The sequence below is a fragment of the Zalophus californianus genome, chromosome 1 (genome assembly GCF_009762305.2).
Source record: "Zalophus californianus isolate mZalCal1 chromosome 1, mZalCal1.pri.v2, whole genome shotgun sequence".
Classification (NCBI taxonomy): Eukaryota; Metazoa; Chordata; class Mammalia; order Carnivora; family Otariidae; genus Zalophus; species Zalophus californianus.
Window position 1 is genome coordinate 135,593,992 of NC_045595.1, and position 19,390 is coordinate 135,613,381.

The following is a 19,390-nucleotide window of genomic DNA, read 5'->3' on the forward strand; positions in this document are numbered from 1 at the left end:
TTTGAATTCATGATTTACCTCACCAGAAGGTAGTCTTGGTTTCAAGGTTTACATACTTCTTACCTGTGTCCTTATTTATAGATACGATGAAATAATGCTTCTCTCTTGCCATTTATGTTTTCAGGGAAGGTATTCATGTAAATCAAGAATTGCTGCAGATGTCTCCCTGTGTTACGGAGCAGTTCATTGAGCTGTTGTGTCAGTTCAGCCCAAACCAGGTTATAGAGACACTGCAGGTCCTTGAGTGCTACCGCCTGGAAGAAACCATCCAGGTAAGACCAGTAATGTGGAGCAGACAACAGTAAACTCATCCTAATCATTCACCAGTTTAAATATGAGCAGAAGGAGACTCACATGTTACATTACGTAGCCCCTGGGATTGAACCCAGATAGTCTGAATCCATAGCGCATGCTCTCCATGGTGCTGCCCCTTAATTCTAGTAAAGTCAGAAACAACACGTGTCCATCATTGTTATTAATCAAGTTTCACAGGCATTCTAACCAGCACAATAAGCCTAGAGGAAGGAATACAATAAAAATACTAAAAGGAAAAACCAGGGTCTTGTTTGCAGACACTGATGGTTAGATAGTCAGTCCTGTTGTGCTTAAGATAGGCTTAGTGGCGGCCGGTAACCTTCGGCCAGTCATTGCCTTGAACCCCTTCCCTTGCTTCCTCCTGTTTCCAAATGAAAATGACTGTGCCTGTGCACACGTGTGTGTACATATACACACATATTATATTCTAATCTATAAGAGGTCCCCCACTTAGTTTGTTTTTAAGCTACCATTTTCTCTCCTTGCTGTTACTGTCAGTACTCTGTAGAACAGAGCAGTAGCCTCTGTTCTCTGTACCACCTCCTGAACTGCTCACACACTTTACAAATTTTACATTGTGATATATTTAAAATATATAGAAATGTGCAGAATATCAAATATCTGTGTAGATTTAGATGTTCACATTTTGCCACACTGGCTTCAGATCTTTGTTGTTTGTTTTAGAAATAAAGCACCCTTTATCTGTCAGTTCCCCTCTGTCTCCTGAGGTCACCACCAACCTGAAGATGGAAAGCGGAGCCTTCCCCTCCAAGTTTTTTATTTTCCCTATATATGTATTTACCTACAAAATGCATGATACGGTCTTACAGTTTTTAGAATTTGTATTAATGGTATCATATAGTACATATCCCATTGAAAACTTGCTTTCTTCATTAAATTTTTTAATTTATCAGTTTTATATATGTAGGTCTAATTCATTCATTTTAATAGTCAATTGAATGAATGTGCCACAGTTTGTTTCCCTATTAATAGACACTCCTATTGTTTCTGATCCTTTACCATTATAAACAATGCTACATTATACATCTTTGTACCAATTTTATGTGCCCATGTGAGGTTTGTGTAAGTAATTATCTGGAGGTGGAATTCTTAGACAATAGAGTAGCTTATTCTGCTGTTATTGCCGAGGTCATCTGTTTGTTTCTATTCTTATCATCTGTGGTTGGTATTTGCTGTTTTTCCACATTCTTGCTGATTCCTAACGTTTTTAGACTTAATTTTTGCCAGTGTGATGGGTATCATTGATTCCTCATGACATCGACCATCTTTCCATATGTTTAATGACTCTTTGGATTTTCTTTTCTCTGAATTATCTGTTCATATCATTTGCCCATTTTTCTATTGAGTTTTTGCCCTTACTGATGTGTAGAAATTCTCATTTCTGCATCTCTAATCCTCTGCTGATTTTATGTGTTGGAGATGCCTTCTTCCAGTCTGTTGTGGCAAGCCTTTTAACTTGCTTTTTAGTGACTTCTATTTTATCAGTCTTTTCCTTTAAGGTTTAAATTTTTGTGTGTGAGTCTTACTTCCTTTTCTACTCTGATGGTATAAAAGATATCCTCTTATATGAGTTTTATAGTTTACCTTTTTACATTTAGGCCTTTAATCCATCTGGAATTTATTTTTATAAACAGATCAAGAGAGGGATTTCTACATTTTTTCCCTGTGTGTATAACCAGTGGTCCATGTGGCATTTTGTGTCCTTACCTCACTGATTCATAATGCCATACCGCTGTATACCGAACCCCCAGGTAGACGTAGATCTGTTTGTGGGCTCTGTTCTGTTCCTTTGGTCATGTCTTTCCTTATACCATTACCACATATTTTAATTAATATAGCTTTACAATAAGGCTTATTATTTGAAAGAAGAGTCTTCCCTCATTCTTTTTTTTTAAATTCTATGTCTACTCTTAGGCTCTTACTATTTCACATCAAATTAGAAATCACATTGTCAGATTCCTTAAAAAAAAAAAGTCCAGAATTTTGATGAAATACATACATTGAATTTTAGATGAAATCAGTCAGGGAAGATTGACATTTCACAATGTAGAGTCTTCACATTCAGGAACCTGGTTGTCTTTTTAAAAGCCTTTGATGCTCTCTAGTGAGGTTTCAGTAACTTTTATATGATATACAAGGTTCTTACATGTGTTTTTTTACATTTGTTCCTAAATACTTACGTTCTTTGTTAACAGTGTGAAAGGTTTTTTTTTTTTTTTTAAGATATTATTTATTAGAGACACAACGAGAGAGGGAACACAAGCGGGGGAGTGGGAGAGGGAGAAGCAGACTCCCGCAGAGCAGGGAGCCCGATGCAGGGCTCCATCCCAGGACCTTGGGACCATGACCTGAGCCAAAGGCAGACTCTTAACGACTGAGCCACCCAGGCGCCCCAACAGTGTGAAAGTTTTTTGAAATGACATCTTTTTTGATTGCTGCTGCTGTATGTTATTAATTTTTGTACATTGTTTTGTATCAGAAAGAATCTGAATTCTTCATTCAAATAGTTTCTAGATTTTTTTCTTTACATCAGTACTACTTTCCAAGAATAAGGGTAGTTTTTTTTTTTTTTTTTTTTTTCAATCTTAACCTGTTTTCTCTCTCTTATCAGATGTGTAGGAGCTCTAGGATACTACTGTATAGAAGCAGTGACAGTATGCATTCTTGCCTTGTCTCTGACTTAAAAGAGAATGTGTCGGGGCACCTGGGTGGCTCAGTCGGTTAAGCGTCTGCCTTCGGCTTGGGTCACGATCTCGCGGTCCTGGGATTGAGTCCGGTGTTGGGCTCCCTGCTCAGCAGGGAGCCTGCTTCTCCTTCTTCTGCCCCTCCCCCTGCTCATGTGCTTTCTCTGTCTGTCTCTCTCTTTCAAATAAATTAAAAAAAAAAATCTTTAAAAGGGAATGTGTCTAACATCTTACATTAAATGTAGTGTTTATTTTGGGCGTCTGGGTGGCTCAGTCGTTAAGTGTCTGCCTTCAGCTCAGGTCATGGTCCCAGGGTCCTGGGATCGAGTCTTACATCGGGCTCCCTGCTCGGCGGGAAGCCTGCTTCTCCCTCTCCCACTCCCCCTGCTTGTGTTCCTGCTCTCGCTCGCTCTCTCTCTGTCAAATAAATAAAATCTTTAAAAAAAAAAAAATGGGTACTGCATTTTATCAAATACTTTTTTTGTGTATTCATTGAGAGGATCATAGGTTTTTCTCCTTTGAACCTGTTAATATGTTATTTGTGCCTCTCTTTTTTCTTCTTGCTAAGAAAGTTTTATTCTATTTTATTAGTCTTTTCAAAGGCTATTTGGGATTTGTTAAACTTCTGTAATGTATTCCCTTTGTTTCTTTTCAGTAGCATTATTTTCTGCACTTCCTGTCTTTCATTTCTCTTAGCTTACTTGGTATTTTGTTTACTTATTAGAAACTCTTAGTTTATTGATGTTTATTAAGATCTCACAAGTTGTTATGTCGTGTTTCATTGCCATTTTGTTCTAAATATTTCTGGTTTATGTTGTTCCTATTTATGTGTATGTGTTACCTTTTCTCCAGCGGATATACTCAGGTAAATGACAATTTTAAATCAGTGAAGAAAAAGGTAAATGAACATGGTTTAGTTAGAACTGGAAGATGGGCCACTTACAATACTAGAAAGTAAAAAATTTCATATTACACCAGACAGTAGTGTACTACTGAGGTATGAATTTATTATTTATTGTCATGTTGTTTTCCTCCTTAATAGGATCCACAAAAATCTTTATCTTTTCTTCTTTCTTAGATTACCCAGAAGTATCAACTTCATGAAGTCACTGCCTATCTATTAGAAAAAAAAGGAGATATTCATGGTGCCTTCTTAATAATGCTACAGGTAATATTTTACTATATTTGCTTTGTCATGTTTCTTTCCAGCCCTCCATTCATCAACCCATCTTTTTTTTTATTGAGATATACTTGACATGTAACACTGTATAAGTTTTCATCCATCTTAATCTCTTGTGTGTCAGAGTAAGTTGCAGACTACTACATTTTACCACTGAATATTTTTATCATGACTAGAGTTTAGTCATTGACTAGAGTTCAGCATTTCTTTTTGGTATTTTTTTTAAAGTGAAATTTACATTTAGTAAAATGCACAAGTCTTAAGTGTATCATGTACTGAGTTTTGACAGATGCATGCCCCTATGTTCCTAGTCCCTAACAAGATAGAGAACATTAGAGAAAGTTCCTCATGCTCCATCACACTCAGTTTCCATTCCCGTACCCCCACACATAATCACTTTTCTGATTTTTTTCACTGTGAATTAGTTTTACCTATTTTATACACTTATGTTAATGGGTCCTTCAGTAGTACTCTTGTATAATTCTTCTTTCAGCATATTTTTGAGATGTATCAGGAGTTTGTTTCTTTTATTACTGAGTAGTATTTAAGTGTATGCATATACTACATCTTGATCCATTCTCTTGATGATTGACACCTGGGCTATTTCTAGTTTTTGGCTATTAAGAATAAATCTACTATGATCACTCTTGTACACAAATGTTTTCATTTTCGGGGTGCCTGGGTGGCTCAGTTGTTAAGCGTCTGCCTTCAGCTCAGGTTATGATCCCGGGGTCCTGGGATCGAGCCCATCGGGCTCCCTGCTCGGCAGGAAGCCTGCTTCTCCCTCCTCCACCCCCCCGCTTGTGTTCCCTCTCTCACTGTCTCTCTCTCTCTCTCTCTCTCTCTCTCTCTCTCTCTCTCTCTCTGTCAAATAAATAAATAAAATCTTTAAAAAAATAAAAAATAAAAAAATAAAGTTTGTTATTTATTAAAAAAAGAAAAAAAGTTTTCATTTTCCTGAAGTCAATACCAAGGAGTGGAATTGCTGGGTCACAGGATAGGTGTAGGTTTAGTTTTGTAAGAAATGATCAGACCTCTTTCCAAAGTGGTTATTCTATTTTACATCCCCTCCAATAATGTATAAGAGTTTTGGTTGCTACACATTCTCACCAACAGTTAGTGTTCTATTTTTTTACAAAATTTTTATCTACTTTTTAAATTGTTATAAAATATATATTACAAAAATTTACCATTTTGATGTCATTAAGTATATTCACATTGTTGTGCAGTTATCACCACCATCCATCTCCAAAACTTTTTCAGCTTCCCAAACTGAAACTCTATACCCATTAAGTAATAATCCCTCCCCAGCCCCTGGTAACCACCATTTTTTCTGACTCTATGAATTTGACTACTCTACCTCATATACATGGAATCACACATTATTTGCTTTTTTATGTACATTTATCATAAAGTCTTCAAGATTTATCCATGTTGTAGCAGGTGCCAGAATTTCATTTTTAAGGCTGACTAGTATGCCATTTTATGTATATGCCACATTTTGTTTACCCATTCATCCACTGATGGACACTTGTATTGCTTCCACCTTTTGAACATTGTGGATAATACTGCTATGAACATGGGTGTACAGATATCTTTTCAAGACCCAGCTTTCATTTCTTCTGAGCATATAACCAGAATGGAATTACTAAATTAAATGATAATACTATTTTTAATTTTGAAGGAACTGCCATATTGTTTTCTATAGTGGCTGCACCATTCTACATTCTCATCAGCAGTGCACGAGGGTTTTAATTTCTCTACATCTTCTCCAACACTGTTTTCTTGGTAGTAGCCATTTTAATGAGTATGAAGTATTATCTCAGTGATTTTAAATATTGTCATCTAGCTAAGGATTAGGGATATCCTATTTATATTTAAAAAAAAAAAGTTCCATATTGGCTTCTAGTTTTTTCCTAGCTATGTAATCACTAAACAGGCTAGGAAGAGTAGTCCACAGAGGCTTTGTGTAGGCTCTCAGCCTCTTTTAATGTGTAAGTTACCCCTACATCTCCTTTTTCCTTGCAGTTTATTTGTTGAAGATACCGTGAATCTATTTTTAAAGGATAAATTAAAAGTATTCCTGGCATGGATGGGGGAAAGAGAAGAAGGATATCCTTGCAGGGAATAAGACCATCATTTACAAAGGCACGGGAATACAAAGAAATATGAACTGCTGGGAGAGAATCCAGCAGCTCAACTAGGGCTCCACTATCAATGTATAGACAGGCGGGGCTGGAAGCAAAGGCTGGGTCCAGATTTGGGAAGATTTTGTAGGACACACTAAAGAATTAGGACTAATTTGTTACCATACTGAATCAGTTAAAGGTTTTTAAGCAAAAGAACTGACATGATGTTGTTTCATGAAGATTGCTCTGGTAACTGTAGGAGGATGGGGGGCCTACCGAAAAGGGGGAAGTAAAACTTGGGGAGGAAGCAGCCCTCACGAGGCTGTGTAGTACAAGTAATGAGCCCATGAGGCTTGAGTTAGGGATGGTGGTGGTGGTGGTGGAGTGGGGAGAGGATTGGACTTGAGAACTATTGATCATTTGAATATGGTGTGGAAGGAATAGGAGGGAGTGGTTAATGACAATTGTGTGATTTTTAGCTTTACATTATTAGCCTGTAAGGGACCTCAAGGAAAGGAGCAAATTTGGAGTAGAAAGGATATATTAAGGTCAGCCTCAGTGTATATTAAGAAGCCTTTGAGGGGCACCTGTATGGTGCAGTCACTTAAGCATCGAACTCTTGGTTTCAGCTCAGATCATGATCCTCAGGGTCGTGCGATTGAGCCCTATGTGGGCTCAGCGGGGAGTCTGCCTGAGCTTCTCTCTCTCCCTCTCCCTCCACCTCCCCCCACATTCTCTTTCTCTGTCTCTCTAAAATAAATAAATCTTAAAAAAAAAAAACCAAAAAAACCACCTTTGGAATATCAGTTAAGGCTTCCTAAGGATCTAGTATTTGGTATAGCAATGGACACTGCAGTTGCATATTTAGAGGTGTCACACTCAAGGCTGTGCCCTATGCTCTGGAGACAGACTTTATGTTCTTTTTTAATTCCCACCCTTCCCACCCACCCCTTTTTCTCATAGTCCAGTATGAATTTGATTCCCTTACCCAAGGTCTGGATAAATCCTACTCCTTATTACAGTGCCTAGAGAATGTTACTGATGACTGGTGGTAAAACAGAAGCAGAAGCGGGGAAGGATAAGTGACACTTGACATTTTGGGTCCCTTCCAAAACTGCTAGCTATGCTTTATGTACACACAAGAATTCTCTTCTGAATCACAGTAAGGGACCATTCTTCGTAACTTTGTTGTTTCTTCAGGTTTGTCCTTTAAAATGTGTTAGCCCGGGTGATGGGTATTAAGGAGGGCACATGTTGTGATGAGCACTGGGTGTTAAAAAAATAAAGAATTAAAAAAATAATAAATTTTAAAAATAAAATGTGTTAGTTCACATATTTTTGGATTAGGTAACTGTGTTCTTTTTACCTCCTGCATTTTTTTTTTTACCTCCTAGAGACTACAAAGAAAACTTCAAGAGATAACACATCAAGATGAAAGTAAGTTCTTGAGTATAATTTACAATTATTTCTTCCCACGGACCCTGTGTTTTAAAAGGTGTTGTCTAACAAACAGCATTTATTAAATAATAATTACATTGATCTGTGTAAATACTTTAATGTGGATCTCAATTTTAGCTCGTTTTCAAGAGCTCATAATAGGAAATCATGTAAACCATGTGGCTTTGTGATGCCAGTTGTCAGTGGAGTTCAATGTACAGAAAAGTAGGCACTTTTCACTGATAGTGGGGTTGTTTTGTTATATTTCTGTGCCAGTTTTTGGTTATATATAAATGAGGTACCTAACTCATGTCTTAAAAGTTACTATAATGTACTGAGCAATAGCAAATCAGAGCTTCTAATCACTAATAGCCAGTGTTTCTGTAGTGAATTTCTGTAATTTTAGCACAAAGCAGTAAAACTTGACAGTGTAGAGTCTTAGATGGCCTTGTCACAGACAGATACAAAATTCCCATTATTTTCCTTGACATTTTAGAAAATAGATTCATTTTTTAAAATTGTGGTAAAATATACATAATACAAAATTTATCATTTTAATCCTTCATAAGTGTCCAGTTCAGTGGCATTGAGTCCATTTACATTGTTCTGCAACCATCCCCAGCATCTGTCTCCAGAAGTTTTTCCACTTCCCAAGCTGAAATTTTGTCCCCCTGAGACAGTTAATCCCATTCCCTGACCCCGGTCGGTCCCTGGCACCTACCATTCTGCTTTCCCACTCCGTGAATTTGATGAGGTACCTTCTGTAACTGGAATCGTCCCGCATTTGCCCTTTTCTGTCTGGTGTGTTGGCCTAGCATAATATCATCGTAATTTATCCGCGTTGTAGCACGTGTCAGAATCTCATTCCTTTTTAAAAAGACTGAATGATATTTTGGTTTATGTATGCACCACATCTTGTATCCTTTCGTCTGTCAGCAGACACTTCAGTTTCTTCCAACCATTGTGAAGAATACTGCTGTGAACATGCCTGTACAGGTGTCTTTCTGAGACCTTGCTTTCGTTCCTTCAGGATAGATTCCCAGACGTGTTATTGCTGGATTAAATAGTAATTCTCTTGTTAATTTTTTTTAAAGATTTTATTTATTTATTTGACAGAGAGAGACACAGCGAGAGAGGGAACACAAGCAGGGGGACTGGGAGAGGGAGAAGCAGGCTCCCCGTGGAGCAGGGAGCCCGATGCGGAGCTCGATCCCAGGACCCTGGGATCATGACCCGAGCTGAAGGCAGATGCTTAACAACTGATCCACTCAGGCGCCCCTCTATTGTTAATTTTTGAGTGTCCGTTACACTCGCTTCTCCAGTGACCACATCAATGTACTTGGTCGTCAGCAGCGTACCAGCAAGCGTTACGGTCTGTCCAATCCCTCACCAACACTTGTTCTTTTCTGTTTTCTTGCGGGTAGCCATCCTCCTGGGTGCCGAGTGGTAGCTTAGTGTGCTTTGGCTTTGCATTTCCCCATTGACCAATAATGGAGAGCATCTTTTCATGTACTTATTGGTTACTTGTATATTTTCTTGGGCAAAGTGTTTATTCAAGTCCTTTGCCTGCTTTTGAATAGGGTGATTTCTTTTCACATTATTGAAATTTTCAAAATAGCTCTTCCAAAGTTCACATGATAGGTGATTTTTAGATTGTCCTACCTTTTTAACACATCAGCACATTTCTTAGTCCCCCTTGGCCCACACATTTCCTTAAACTCCTTTACCCTCATCTGTGTTTTCTATGGCTAGGTCCTAGGTGATAGGGTCTGTGTTATATCTGAATCATTTTGTATTATATGGCATCTTTTTGGAACCTCAGTAAACAGTTGACCCATATTTAGTTCAGCTAAACATTTAATTATTATTTTTGTACTGTTAGTCTGTTTAGTCAGTTTATGATAGATTTATTGCATTTATGATATTTTTCTTATTGTTAGAATAATTTTTGCACACATTACATGAGAGATTGAGGGAAAAGAAGAATGTTTCCGCAAAACCCCTACAGTGTTTTACAAGTGATATGTGTAAAGAAGCCAGTTCTCTGAATTTAAATTTCTTTGAAGATCAATGTCCACTATTTACTCTCAGATTTAATTTTTTCTGTGTGCCTACGAGTTTTGGAGGGTTTGCTCATTGCAAGACATGGTGCTAGTATGGGTTATACACAGATGGCTAAAACACAGCTCTTACCCAAAGAACCATAGTCTTGTGAAAGAGACAGATATGTAAATAAAAACTGAATGTTGGAAGAATCAAGTATTAGAAAAGAGATACAGTGACAGTGGCAAATGATTGTGAAAAATTAGGGAATGATTTGTAACTGATGAATCAAAGGTAGTTTGTGGAAGATGTGACCTCTGAAGTAAGCCTGGAATGATGAATAGAAGTTTGATAGGGAAAAACAAGGAAAGGCCATCTGGGCTGAGGAGCACGTGAGTATGAAAGTACCTGGCCAAGAACTCGGAGTAAGAGCGCAGAGGGTGAGAACATGAGCCAGATGCTTACTCAGGTCAGAGGTTTACTTATGTTCTGTTTTTAAAACTTTGAAGCCTTTAATGACTTTTATGGATGAGACTGATACATTTGCTTGTGACAGTATAAAAGAGAATGAGGGAGGCAAGTATTAGAAGTCAGAAGTTTAATTAAGAGGTTGTTGCTGTAGTTCACAGGAGGTGAAGAGCACCACAGGGTAAAAGGCATGGGCATGTGAGGGCACGGAAGTAGAATCAACAGAAGTGGCAATTTATTTGGACATGTGGGTAAAGCGGGGAGGGAGCATCAGGGATGATGAAGATATATAAACTGACTTAAAGATGATGGTTTCATTAACTTAGTTTGGGAAGTGAGAAAAAAAGTGATTTGGGTTTTGTGCATATGAATTAAGGTGCTTGCAGGACATCCGTGGAGAGATGGATAGAGTCTGTGGAAAGTTCACCCTGCAGATGATGAAAGGAACGAGGACTACAGGTGTATATTTGGAAGTTATTAGCAAGGACCTGAGAGTTGAAACCACAAGAGGAAGTGAAGTTATTGGAAAATGAAAAGGAGAGGGCCTAAGATAGTATCTTGGAATACTTATATCTAAGAAATAGAGGGAAGAAGAAATGGTAGAGCAAGAAAGGTGAAAGGTAATCTTTCTGCTGACTAACCCACAAACAGATGATCGGGGCTGTTCCATAGCTGAAGCATATTAAAATGCTAAGTGTGATGTGCTTTATATGTCCTGTGAATGTGAGGCATTTACATGGAAATGAAATTACCTGTTTTTAAGCATTAAGCATTGGTATCATGCTTATGGAAGATTTCATAATAGAAAACCAGTGCTATGCAAAGAAAAAATAGTCTAATTTTTTTTTACAGAAGCTCTGAGGATCATCAGTAATATATCCTTAAGTGTTGTTAACAATTTTTCTGAATCTAGAGGCCAAAGAGGAGCTCTCATTGAAGGATGTTGAAGATACCATGGTAGAGACAATTGCCCTTTGCCAGCGAAATTCACATAATTTGAACCAGCAGCAACGAGAGGTAGGAGAATGGCTACTTAGGCATATCAGAGTCTGTTCTGGTCTGAAACTGGGAATTCATTCTATTTCTGCTGCCCTCTCAGCCACCTGAGTTTAATTCAACTGGATTTTAATCACTGTTTAGTGCTCCCGGGAGTATCAGCCTCCTAAAGTTATTGTGAGGAGTGCCTGTCCTCTTCGTTCTCACAAAAGTCTTTATATTCCTAGACCTGGCTGTGCTGCAGAATTTAGGCACGTGAATGCTGGATGTCCTTGTTCCCTTTGGACTGAGATTTTGTGTATTCCGTGTAGTGATTCTGTGGATGTGTCGTCATTTATCATCTCTTCTATCCTCTGTGGAGGAAAATGAGCATAAGGAGCTAGAGGGAAACCCTCGGGGGATGCAGAGGAAGCTGGAAAAGGTCAAAGAAGGCTGTGATGTAGTTTCTCAACCCTGGCTGCACATTACAGTCACTTGGGGAGCTTTGAGAAAATCCCAGCACTCAGGCTACACCCCAGAACAATTACATTAAAGTCTCTGGATTGAGACCCAGTGCTAAATCTTCCCACGATTCCACTGTATAGCCAAGGTTGGAACCACGGCTGTAACAGATTCCAGACTGCCAAAAGGAAGAGCACAAAACTGAAGGAGGTATGGCTGAGCACCTGGTGCAGGTGGGAGTTACAGCAGGGAAGCAGAAACTAAGGGGGCGAGATGTGACTTGACAGCCACATTCTACTGCAGTTTTCCGAAGAAAAGTTGCAGCGTGATATGGCATCGTAACTCCTCGGTACCTGCCCCTCTGGGCTGCAGCCTCTGACTTGGCACCACCTAACCCCTTTCTCTTCCTGAGGTTCTGAAATGGGAAGTAAGGCAGATTTTTTATATATATTTAGCCATACATGTTACAGTGAGAATTATAAACTTATTTTTGTTTTCTGTCCTTTTGAGTTGGGTAAATTTCTGCTTTATGTTTTTGTCTAGGATTTTTTAAGGCCATACATTTCAAAAACCCTTCAGAAGATAAATTGTGTACAACAAGCACATTTACATAATAGAGGTGATTTTTTTTCCTTATTAAAAAAAAAGCTTTTTGTGTGATATACATACTCATTTTTTTAAAATCTGCAATACAGAAAGTTACGCAGAAGAATGTTTTTTAAAAATTGCCTTGTAAGATCCTATCATCCAGAAATAACCATCATTATCATTGGGTGACCATCAGTCCAGATACTTTTTATCTGCCAAGATTGACATAATTTTAGAAAAGTTGGATCAGGAAATGCTTGCTTTTATAAATACAGTATTCAATCTCAGGAAACTTTCTGAATAAATATTTCTTCGCCATACTATCTCTTAATTAATATCACTACAGCTTAAAAAATATCTGAATGACTGTAATAGATTGGAATCATTGTTTATAATTACATTTCCATTTTTATAATATCTGTGATTCCAAGCCAGTAAGGAAATTTACGTGAACTCAGGCTTGCTCCAACCTCTCTTCTCCATCCCTCTTAATTTTAATTAGTTATGTTATTTTACCTCATTGAGGCTAATAACACATTCTTTTCTGTGTCCACAATTCCCATATATTGTTTAATCTTTTGAAAATGTATTACAGGTTTTTCAGTAGTCCTTTTGCCATGATTTTTCTATTCCTCAGTTTTTATTTTCATTTATCTTTTGGTTGGCTGGCTGTATTTGAACTTGGTTACTTTTTTTTTTTTAAGGTTTTATTTATTTGACAGGGGCGCCTGGGTGGCTCAGTCGTTAAGCATCTGCCTTAGGCTCAGGTCATGATCCCAGAGTCCTGGGATCCAGCCCCACATTGGGCTCCCCGCTCAGCGGGAAGCCTGCTTCTCCCTCTCCCACTCCCCCTGCTTGTGTTCCCTCTCTCTCTCTGTCAAATAAATAATCTTAAAAAAAATTCCTCTTCCGGGGTGCCTGGGTGGCTCAGTCGTTAAGCGTCTGCCTTTGGCTCAGGTCTTGTTCCCAGGGTCCTGGGATCGAGCCCCACATCGGGCTCCCTGCTCAGCAGGAAGCCTGCTTCTCCCTCTCCCACTCCCCCTGCTTGTGTTCCCTCTCTGGCTGTCTCTCTCTCTCTGTCAAATAAATAAAAAAAAAAAAACTTAAAAAAAAAAAAAGATTTTATTTATTTGACAGAGAGACAGCCAGAGAGAGAACACAAGCAGGGGGAACGGGAGCAGGAGAGGGAGAAGCAGGCTTCCTGCAGAGCGTGGCTCCATCCCAGGACCCTGGGATCATAACCTGAGCCGCAGGCAGACACTTAACCACCTGAGCCACCCAGGTGCCCCTGGACTTGGTTACATTTTGATAGAGAAACATAAAAGGGTAGAATTCTTTAAGCTTAGTTCATACATACTTAATTCTAAGTCTTTTTCACTTTTCAACCCTTCCATCTCCTCTCCAATATCTATTTGATACTCCTCCATCTTCTCACGGAAAATTTAAAGAAAAAGGATAATTATGTTTTGTTAGTAGGGCTCTTTAGGTTCACATAAGCTGAAGTATGTCCAGATTCACATGTATTAATCGTAGAATTAGTTATAAAAATCCATGCCTCCAGAGCTCTAGGGATTATTCTGACTATATTTGAACTCTGTATCTCTTAATCAGAGACAGGAACAATGCTTCTTTTGATGTGGCGAAAGGAAAACTTATTCGATCTTTTTTTTGTCTGAGTTGGAATTTGTTTTAGTAAAAATATTAGATGTTAGACTTCTTCCTATCCTTTGAAATTTTTACTTCTCTATGGCTATTATTACTCCATTCACTGGCTGCGTGTAAGAGAAGTCTGTCTCTCCCTGTCGTAGGCACACACACACACCCCACCCTCCAACAACTGGTTTCTGCTTTGTTTCTGAACGAGTTTCATAATAACAAAAATATTTGAATGTAAATTTTATATAAATACTATCTTATGTGAAAAATGCTAGACTGATTTTATATAATACCAGACATTAAGTGTGGGGGATTTTAATGGTGGTTTGTCTTGATTCTCTTTGTTTTGGAGAGTGAGAACAAGAGCTGTTGCCACAGACACTCAACTAACTAGAAGATTGGAAGTATTCGAAAGACTGACAATGGACCGTTGATAATATCTCTTTCCAGAAGTTGTCATCACAAGATTTAATGTTATGAGTATTTACTTAAAGCAGACTTCAGGGAATTGGGCTATTAGTTCTTTCTCAAGTTGAATCTCTACCTGTCCTGCCTTTGTAAATCTGTTTATGGGGCTGCCCTAATACAAAGTGATTACATATAATGAAGAGTTTGGCTTTGTTATGCATATAATTCCCTGAAAAGAAAGCTGTTTATTACACAGCATAAGAAAGGAATTCAGGTTTAGTTTGTTGCTCGCTGTCAGGGGATGGTTCGTGTGGAGATTTAATTAAAGAAAAATAATTCCTCTGTGTAGAGTATGAACATATCCCGTGGCTATTACCTCTACAGCCATGCTTCCCCCAGTCTATCATTTATGGTCTAGAACAGCTAATCTTTACAAAGGTTATTCTTCTAAATTGTCTGGATTAAACAAGAAAATTTAAAAATCAAATTTCTAAACATAGTAAATGTAAAAACAAAAGGTAAGCCATATATAATTCAAATAAATTACACAATTAAAATTAACTACACAGAAATAAATGATGTGGTTATGAAAACACATTAAAATAGGCAACTAAAAGGTAAGTTAAGTAAAGCTATCTAAGAATAAAATATAAGACTAAAAATTCACAAGTATTAAATAAATTAAAATTTCAATAAAATAAAAAAATTGCCAGTATGTAATATAGTTAAAATCAGTATCTTGAGAACTTGAAGAAATACATCAAAAGTTATCAGTATAGGGGTGCCGGGTGGGCTCAGTTGGTTAAGCGACTGCCTTCAGCTCAGGTCATGATCCTGGAGTCTCAGTATCGAGGCATTGAGGCATCAAGGCATCGGGCTCCCTGCTTAGCAGAGAGTCTGCTTCTCCCTCTGACCCTCCCCCCTCTCATGCTCTCTCTCTCTCAAATAAATAAATAAAATCTTTAAAAAAAAAAAAAGCTGATCAGTATAAAATCTTGGGCTTTATAAAAACCTTAAATGGGAGCAGATAAAGGCTTCCTAGTAGGGTTCTTCAGTTGGAAGGTCACCCAGTGGAAAAGTTACAGGCCCCGCAGGCTGTCCCCCTCTGCCTTAAGAGGCTCCCATATCTCCAGTGCCATAGAACTTGTACTGGGTCAGGTGGTGGGGTATGGAACATGCCCTCTTCTCTAAATAACCGCTCTTGTTCTCCTCTGCCCTTTCTTCATGACTCCCAGATGTTTGCGGGAATAGATTCCTTTCAAGACATAGAGTTAAGGCCTTTGTAAATGATTGTCCAACAAGAAACCATGTTTGGAGGTTTAAAATGTATTAGTTTGATTTTTGATTAAAGATCCCCCCCCAAAAAAAGGAAGAGCACAGAATTTGGAGTCAGAGTACCAGTTTACTGGTAGTATGATCTTTGGCAAATTACTTTTCTAAACTTTAGTTTCTTATCTCAAGTGAAGATCATTCTTATTGCGTAAGGCTGTTATGAGATTGAAATGAGAAAGTGTGTGTAAATCATTTAATTGAGGACCCAACAAAATAAGAATAAATAAATGGTGGGTCTATTAATTTATCTCCTGATGTGGTTGGAAATGTTAATTGAAATAATGTTAACTTTTACTTCTGGGTCTATGATGACTAAGGAAATACAAAACAGCACTTTGTAGAGGGGAAAACTTTGGACAGCCTTTATTCATTTCTCTTGCTTGATGTGGCTGAAGAGAAATGGGGGGAGATAAGATAGCAGAGGGGGCAGGTGGTCCCCTTGTCCTCTCCTGCAGTACAAGGGGTCACTTAGACTTGGTCAGTGGTGTGCATATAGCATATGGTATGTCAGAACCTGGCTGGCGGCTCGGCCCTGTCTCCTTTGAACAGGCCTTCTCCTGAAACACAGAAGGTTGCAGTTCCAAGGTCTAGACTTATTTCAGTTTCTTTATTTTCCCAAGGCGTGTGGTAAAGATACCTGTTCTAGCTGTGGTCATTGCTTCTTACTGTCTTGTCTCTTCCCAGTCAGGTGCTCTGTCTTTTCTTTTTAAAAGGTTTATGAACAAATGTATGTGAGAGGTACATCTCAACCTGTAAAACACAATGCTGATGTTAATCTTAAAAATAACAGAGTGCTTTGGTTTCCTCTGACATTATAGGCACTCTGGTTTCCGTTGTTGGAGGCAATGATGGCCCCTCAGAAGCTGTCTGGTTCAGCTGCACCTCATCTACACCCTGACGGTAATTACATTGATCAGAGTCCACCTATACCATCACCCGTTTTGATCTGTGAAAAATTATCATTATGATACCTTTTCCCAGTATCACATAGTCTTACTGTTTTTCTTAATGAAATCACAGTATAGTGTTAATCTCATCTTTTATGTTCATTTCTTTCTATGGCACCAATTCTGTCATTTGTCTTGAATAATAGTAGCTTTGTTACTTATCAGCAGTTACCTTTAAAATATCCAACTGGCCCTGGTTAGCTAAGTTTCTAGGAAGCGTTTATATAAATACACTATTTTCCACTGACTTAAAGGGAAAACCAAAACCTCTTATTTTAAACTAACCTTAATATTAACATTTTATTATTTTAACAGCTCTGAAATCTTTGACCATGCAAGTTCTAAACAGCATGGCTGCATTTATTGCCCTACCATCAATCTTGCAAAGAATCTTACAGGTGAGTTAAAAGGGGAGAAAATTCAATGCTGATCAGTTTCAACTAATATTCTAGTTATGCTTAAATAACAAACAAATTAATGTTCAAATGGGTCTCTAGAGTAATGCAGCTGAGTTTTGACCTTGCTGACTATTTAACTTACGACCGTCTTCCTTGAGCCTTTCCTGGTGCTCCAGGAGGGTGGGTTTGCCTGGCACACACTGGCGACGTTCTGTGAGGGTGTGCAGCCTTCACGAGTTCACTGGCATCTGGGGATTCAGATATACAGGCTTCCTATTCATGTGCTAACTGGGAGAGAACCACTATTTATTTCCAGCTAATTGTGCTTTTTTAGATTAAAAAAAAGATAACCTACAAATTAATATAGGCATTTCCTAATCGTTGGTTGTAACTTAGGTTTTCCAACTCATCATAAAAAATTTTTTTTATGTCCAGCACTCACCCCTGTTCTAAATTCTGCCCAACTTTGTATCCACAGTCTTTGTAGGAAATATCACTTCAGCCTATTTCTGTCAGCAAAAAGGCCTGAACGTTCCCAACATCATCAAAAGAACACTAAAAATACCCTTAAGATATATTTTTCGAAAAATCTATGAACATTCCTGGGGAAACAGCAGGAATTGTCCTTAGAATCCATTTTGTCTTCCTTCATTTTATGCAGCATAGACACACACATACAAAACCAAACCAAACCAAAACAAAACAAAACAAAAAAAACCACCAAAAAAACAGTACTATGATGCCACTGGTCTTTATAATTCTCAAATGATTTTTCTCCCATGAAGAATGTCCCTGGCAGAGGTGCCTCGGTGGCTCAGTCATTAAGTGTCTGCCTTCAGCTCAGGTCATGGTCCCAGGGTCCTGGGATTGAGTCCCTCATTGGGCTCCCTGCTCGGCGGGAAGCCTGCTTCTCCCTCTCCCACTCCCCCTGCTTGTGTTCCCTCTCTCACTGTGTCTCTGTCTGTCAAATAAATAAATAAAATCTTAAAAAAAAAAAAAAAAAAAAAGAATGTCCCTGGCAGCTCTCTTTTCAGACTTGCCAAGCTCAACTTGCATCTGGCATGAAGTGTCCGGGCCTTTGCTGACGCAGACTGCTGCATCCGTAGGCTCTCACCACAGATTATGTACCTGCACACATACTCGCTCATCTGATCCTTATCATGTGGTGGAAAATTCTTTGATATAAACTACTTCTCTTATATCCATTTTAGAATATGTTAGTCATAATGTTTTTAATCATATACAAAGTAGTAATTTCATAAGGCAGAAATACTTCAATTTACCAAGTACAGAAAAAATGATATCTTAAAGTCAACAGTGGCTTCTCTCTCAGTGTATGCATTTTGCTTTATGTTGAGCTTTAACCACACTTTGATACATAAATTACAATAAACAAAAAATCGATTTTTCTCTTGGCAAAAGCTTGCGATTTTTAAAAATTTTGTTTTTCAAGGCTCCTAACTTTGAAGGCTTTTGATATTAGAAAATCTTCACTTTATTTTGAGTTACATTGGCATTTATTTTTTTATTTTTTTGGCATTCATTTTAATTGTATTCTTAGCATTTTCTACCTTCACTGGTAGAAAAGGTACCTTCCACCTTCTACTCTCACTAATGAGGAGAGTATGCTCTTTCTTAAATTCCTCATTTGCATGTTTGTGATTACTATAATAACAACTCTACCTTATATTTGTATAGAGATTTTTATTTTTTTCAAGGTGCTTTCACAGATAGTATCTCATTTGAAGCTCACAACAATCTCTTCGGGTAGGTGGGGCTTCTACAGAAATTTCTCTTGATGAAGGAGGAAACTGAAGTATAGAAAAGTTAGTACTTGGTCTGCTGTTAGTGGCAGAACCCGGGCTACCACGGAAGTCTCTCACTTCCTAACTTACGCTCTTTCCTATTATATCGTGTAAGCTTTTCAGTTGTTTCAGTGCCTGGTCTTGTGAGGAGTTAACTAATTGTTTATTAATTATATGTTACCCTGTTTGGTCATTTCCTATATAGATGAAAGGCTTAGCTCTTGTCCTAAAAGAGCTTTTATGAGAGACAGAAAATGTTCTGATGTAACTATTCTTTGGGCTTTAAGCAAGTAATGGTGGCCACCTGAAGGATTCTCTGCTGTGAACCCCACATAGGGTGATTGCCACTTTATCCCTGCATTTTCAGGCCATGTGATTACAGCAGGAGCAGCATCTGACAGCAGGACCCTGACTCCACTAGATTGACTCAGGGTGAGCAACTGGCCTAAGCAGGGTCAGTCAGTGCCTTTTCCAGGAAATTGTAGAACTAGACTTGAAAAGGACGAATGAGCCTCTCTTCAGGTCTCTACGTTATATAAGGT

General features: G+C 38.3%; 1 protein-coding gene across 7 annotated transcripts in view; it reads left to right on the forward strand.

Moving 5' to 3' along the window:
* VPS8 (VPS8 subunit of CORVET complex) overlaps positions 1-19,390 on the forward strand; it is a 254,754-nt gene that overhangs the window by 165,308 nt on the left and 70,056 nt on the right. For all 7 annotated transcript variants that reach the window (XM_027584601.2, XM_027584610.2, XM_027584603.2 and 4 more), the window contains 6 exons: positions 125-272; positions 4,099-4,188; positions 7,724-7,766; positions 11,191-11,294; positions 16,517-16,598; positions 16,961-17,043. In XM_027584601.2, coding sequence (XP_027440402.1) covers positions 125-272; positions 4,099-4,188; positions 7,724-7,766; positions 11,191-11,294; positions 16,517-16,598; positions 16,961-17,043 — 550 coding nt within the window. The remainder of the gene's footprint in view (positions 1-124; positions 273-4,098; positions 4,189-7,723; positions 7,767-11,190; positions 11,295-16,516; positions 16,599-16,960; positions 17,044-19,390) is intronic.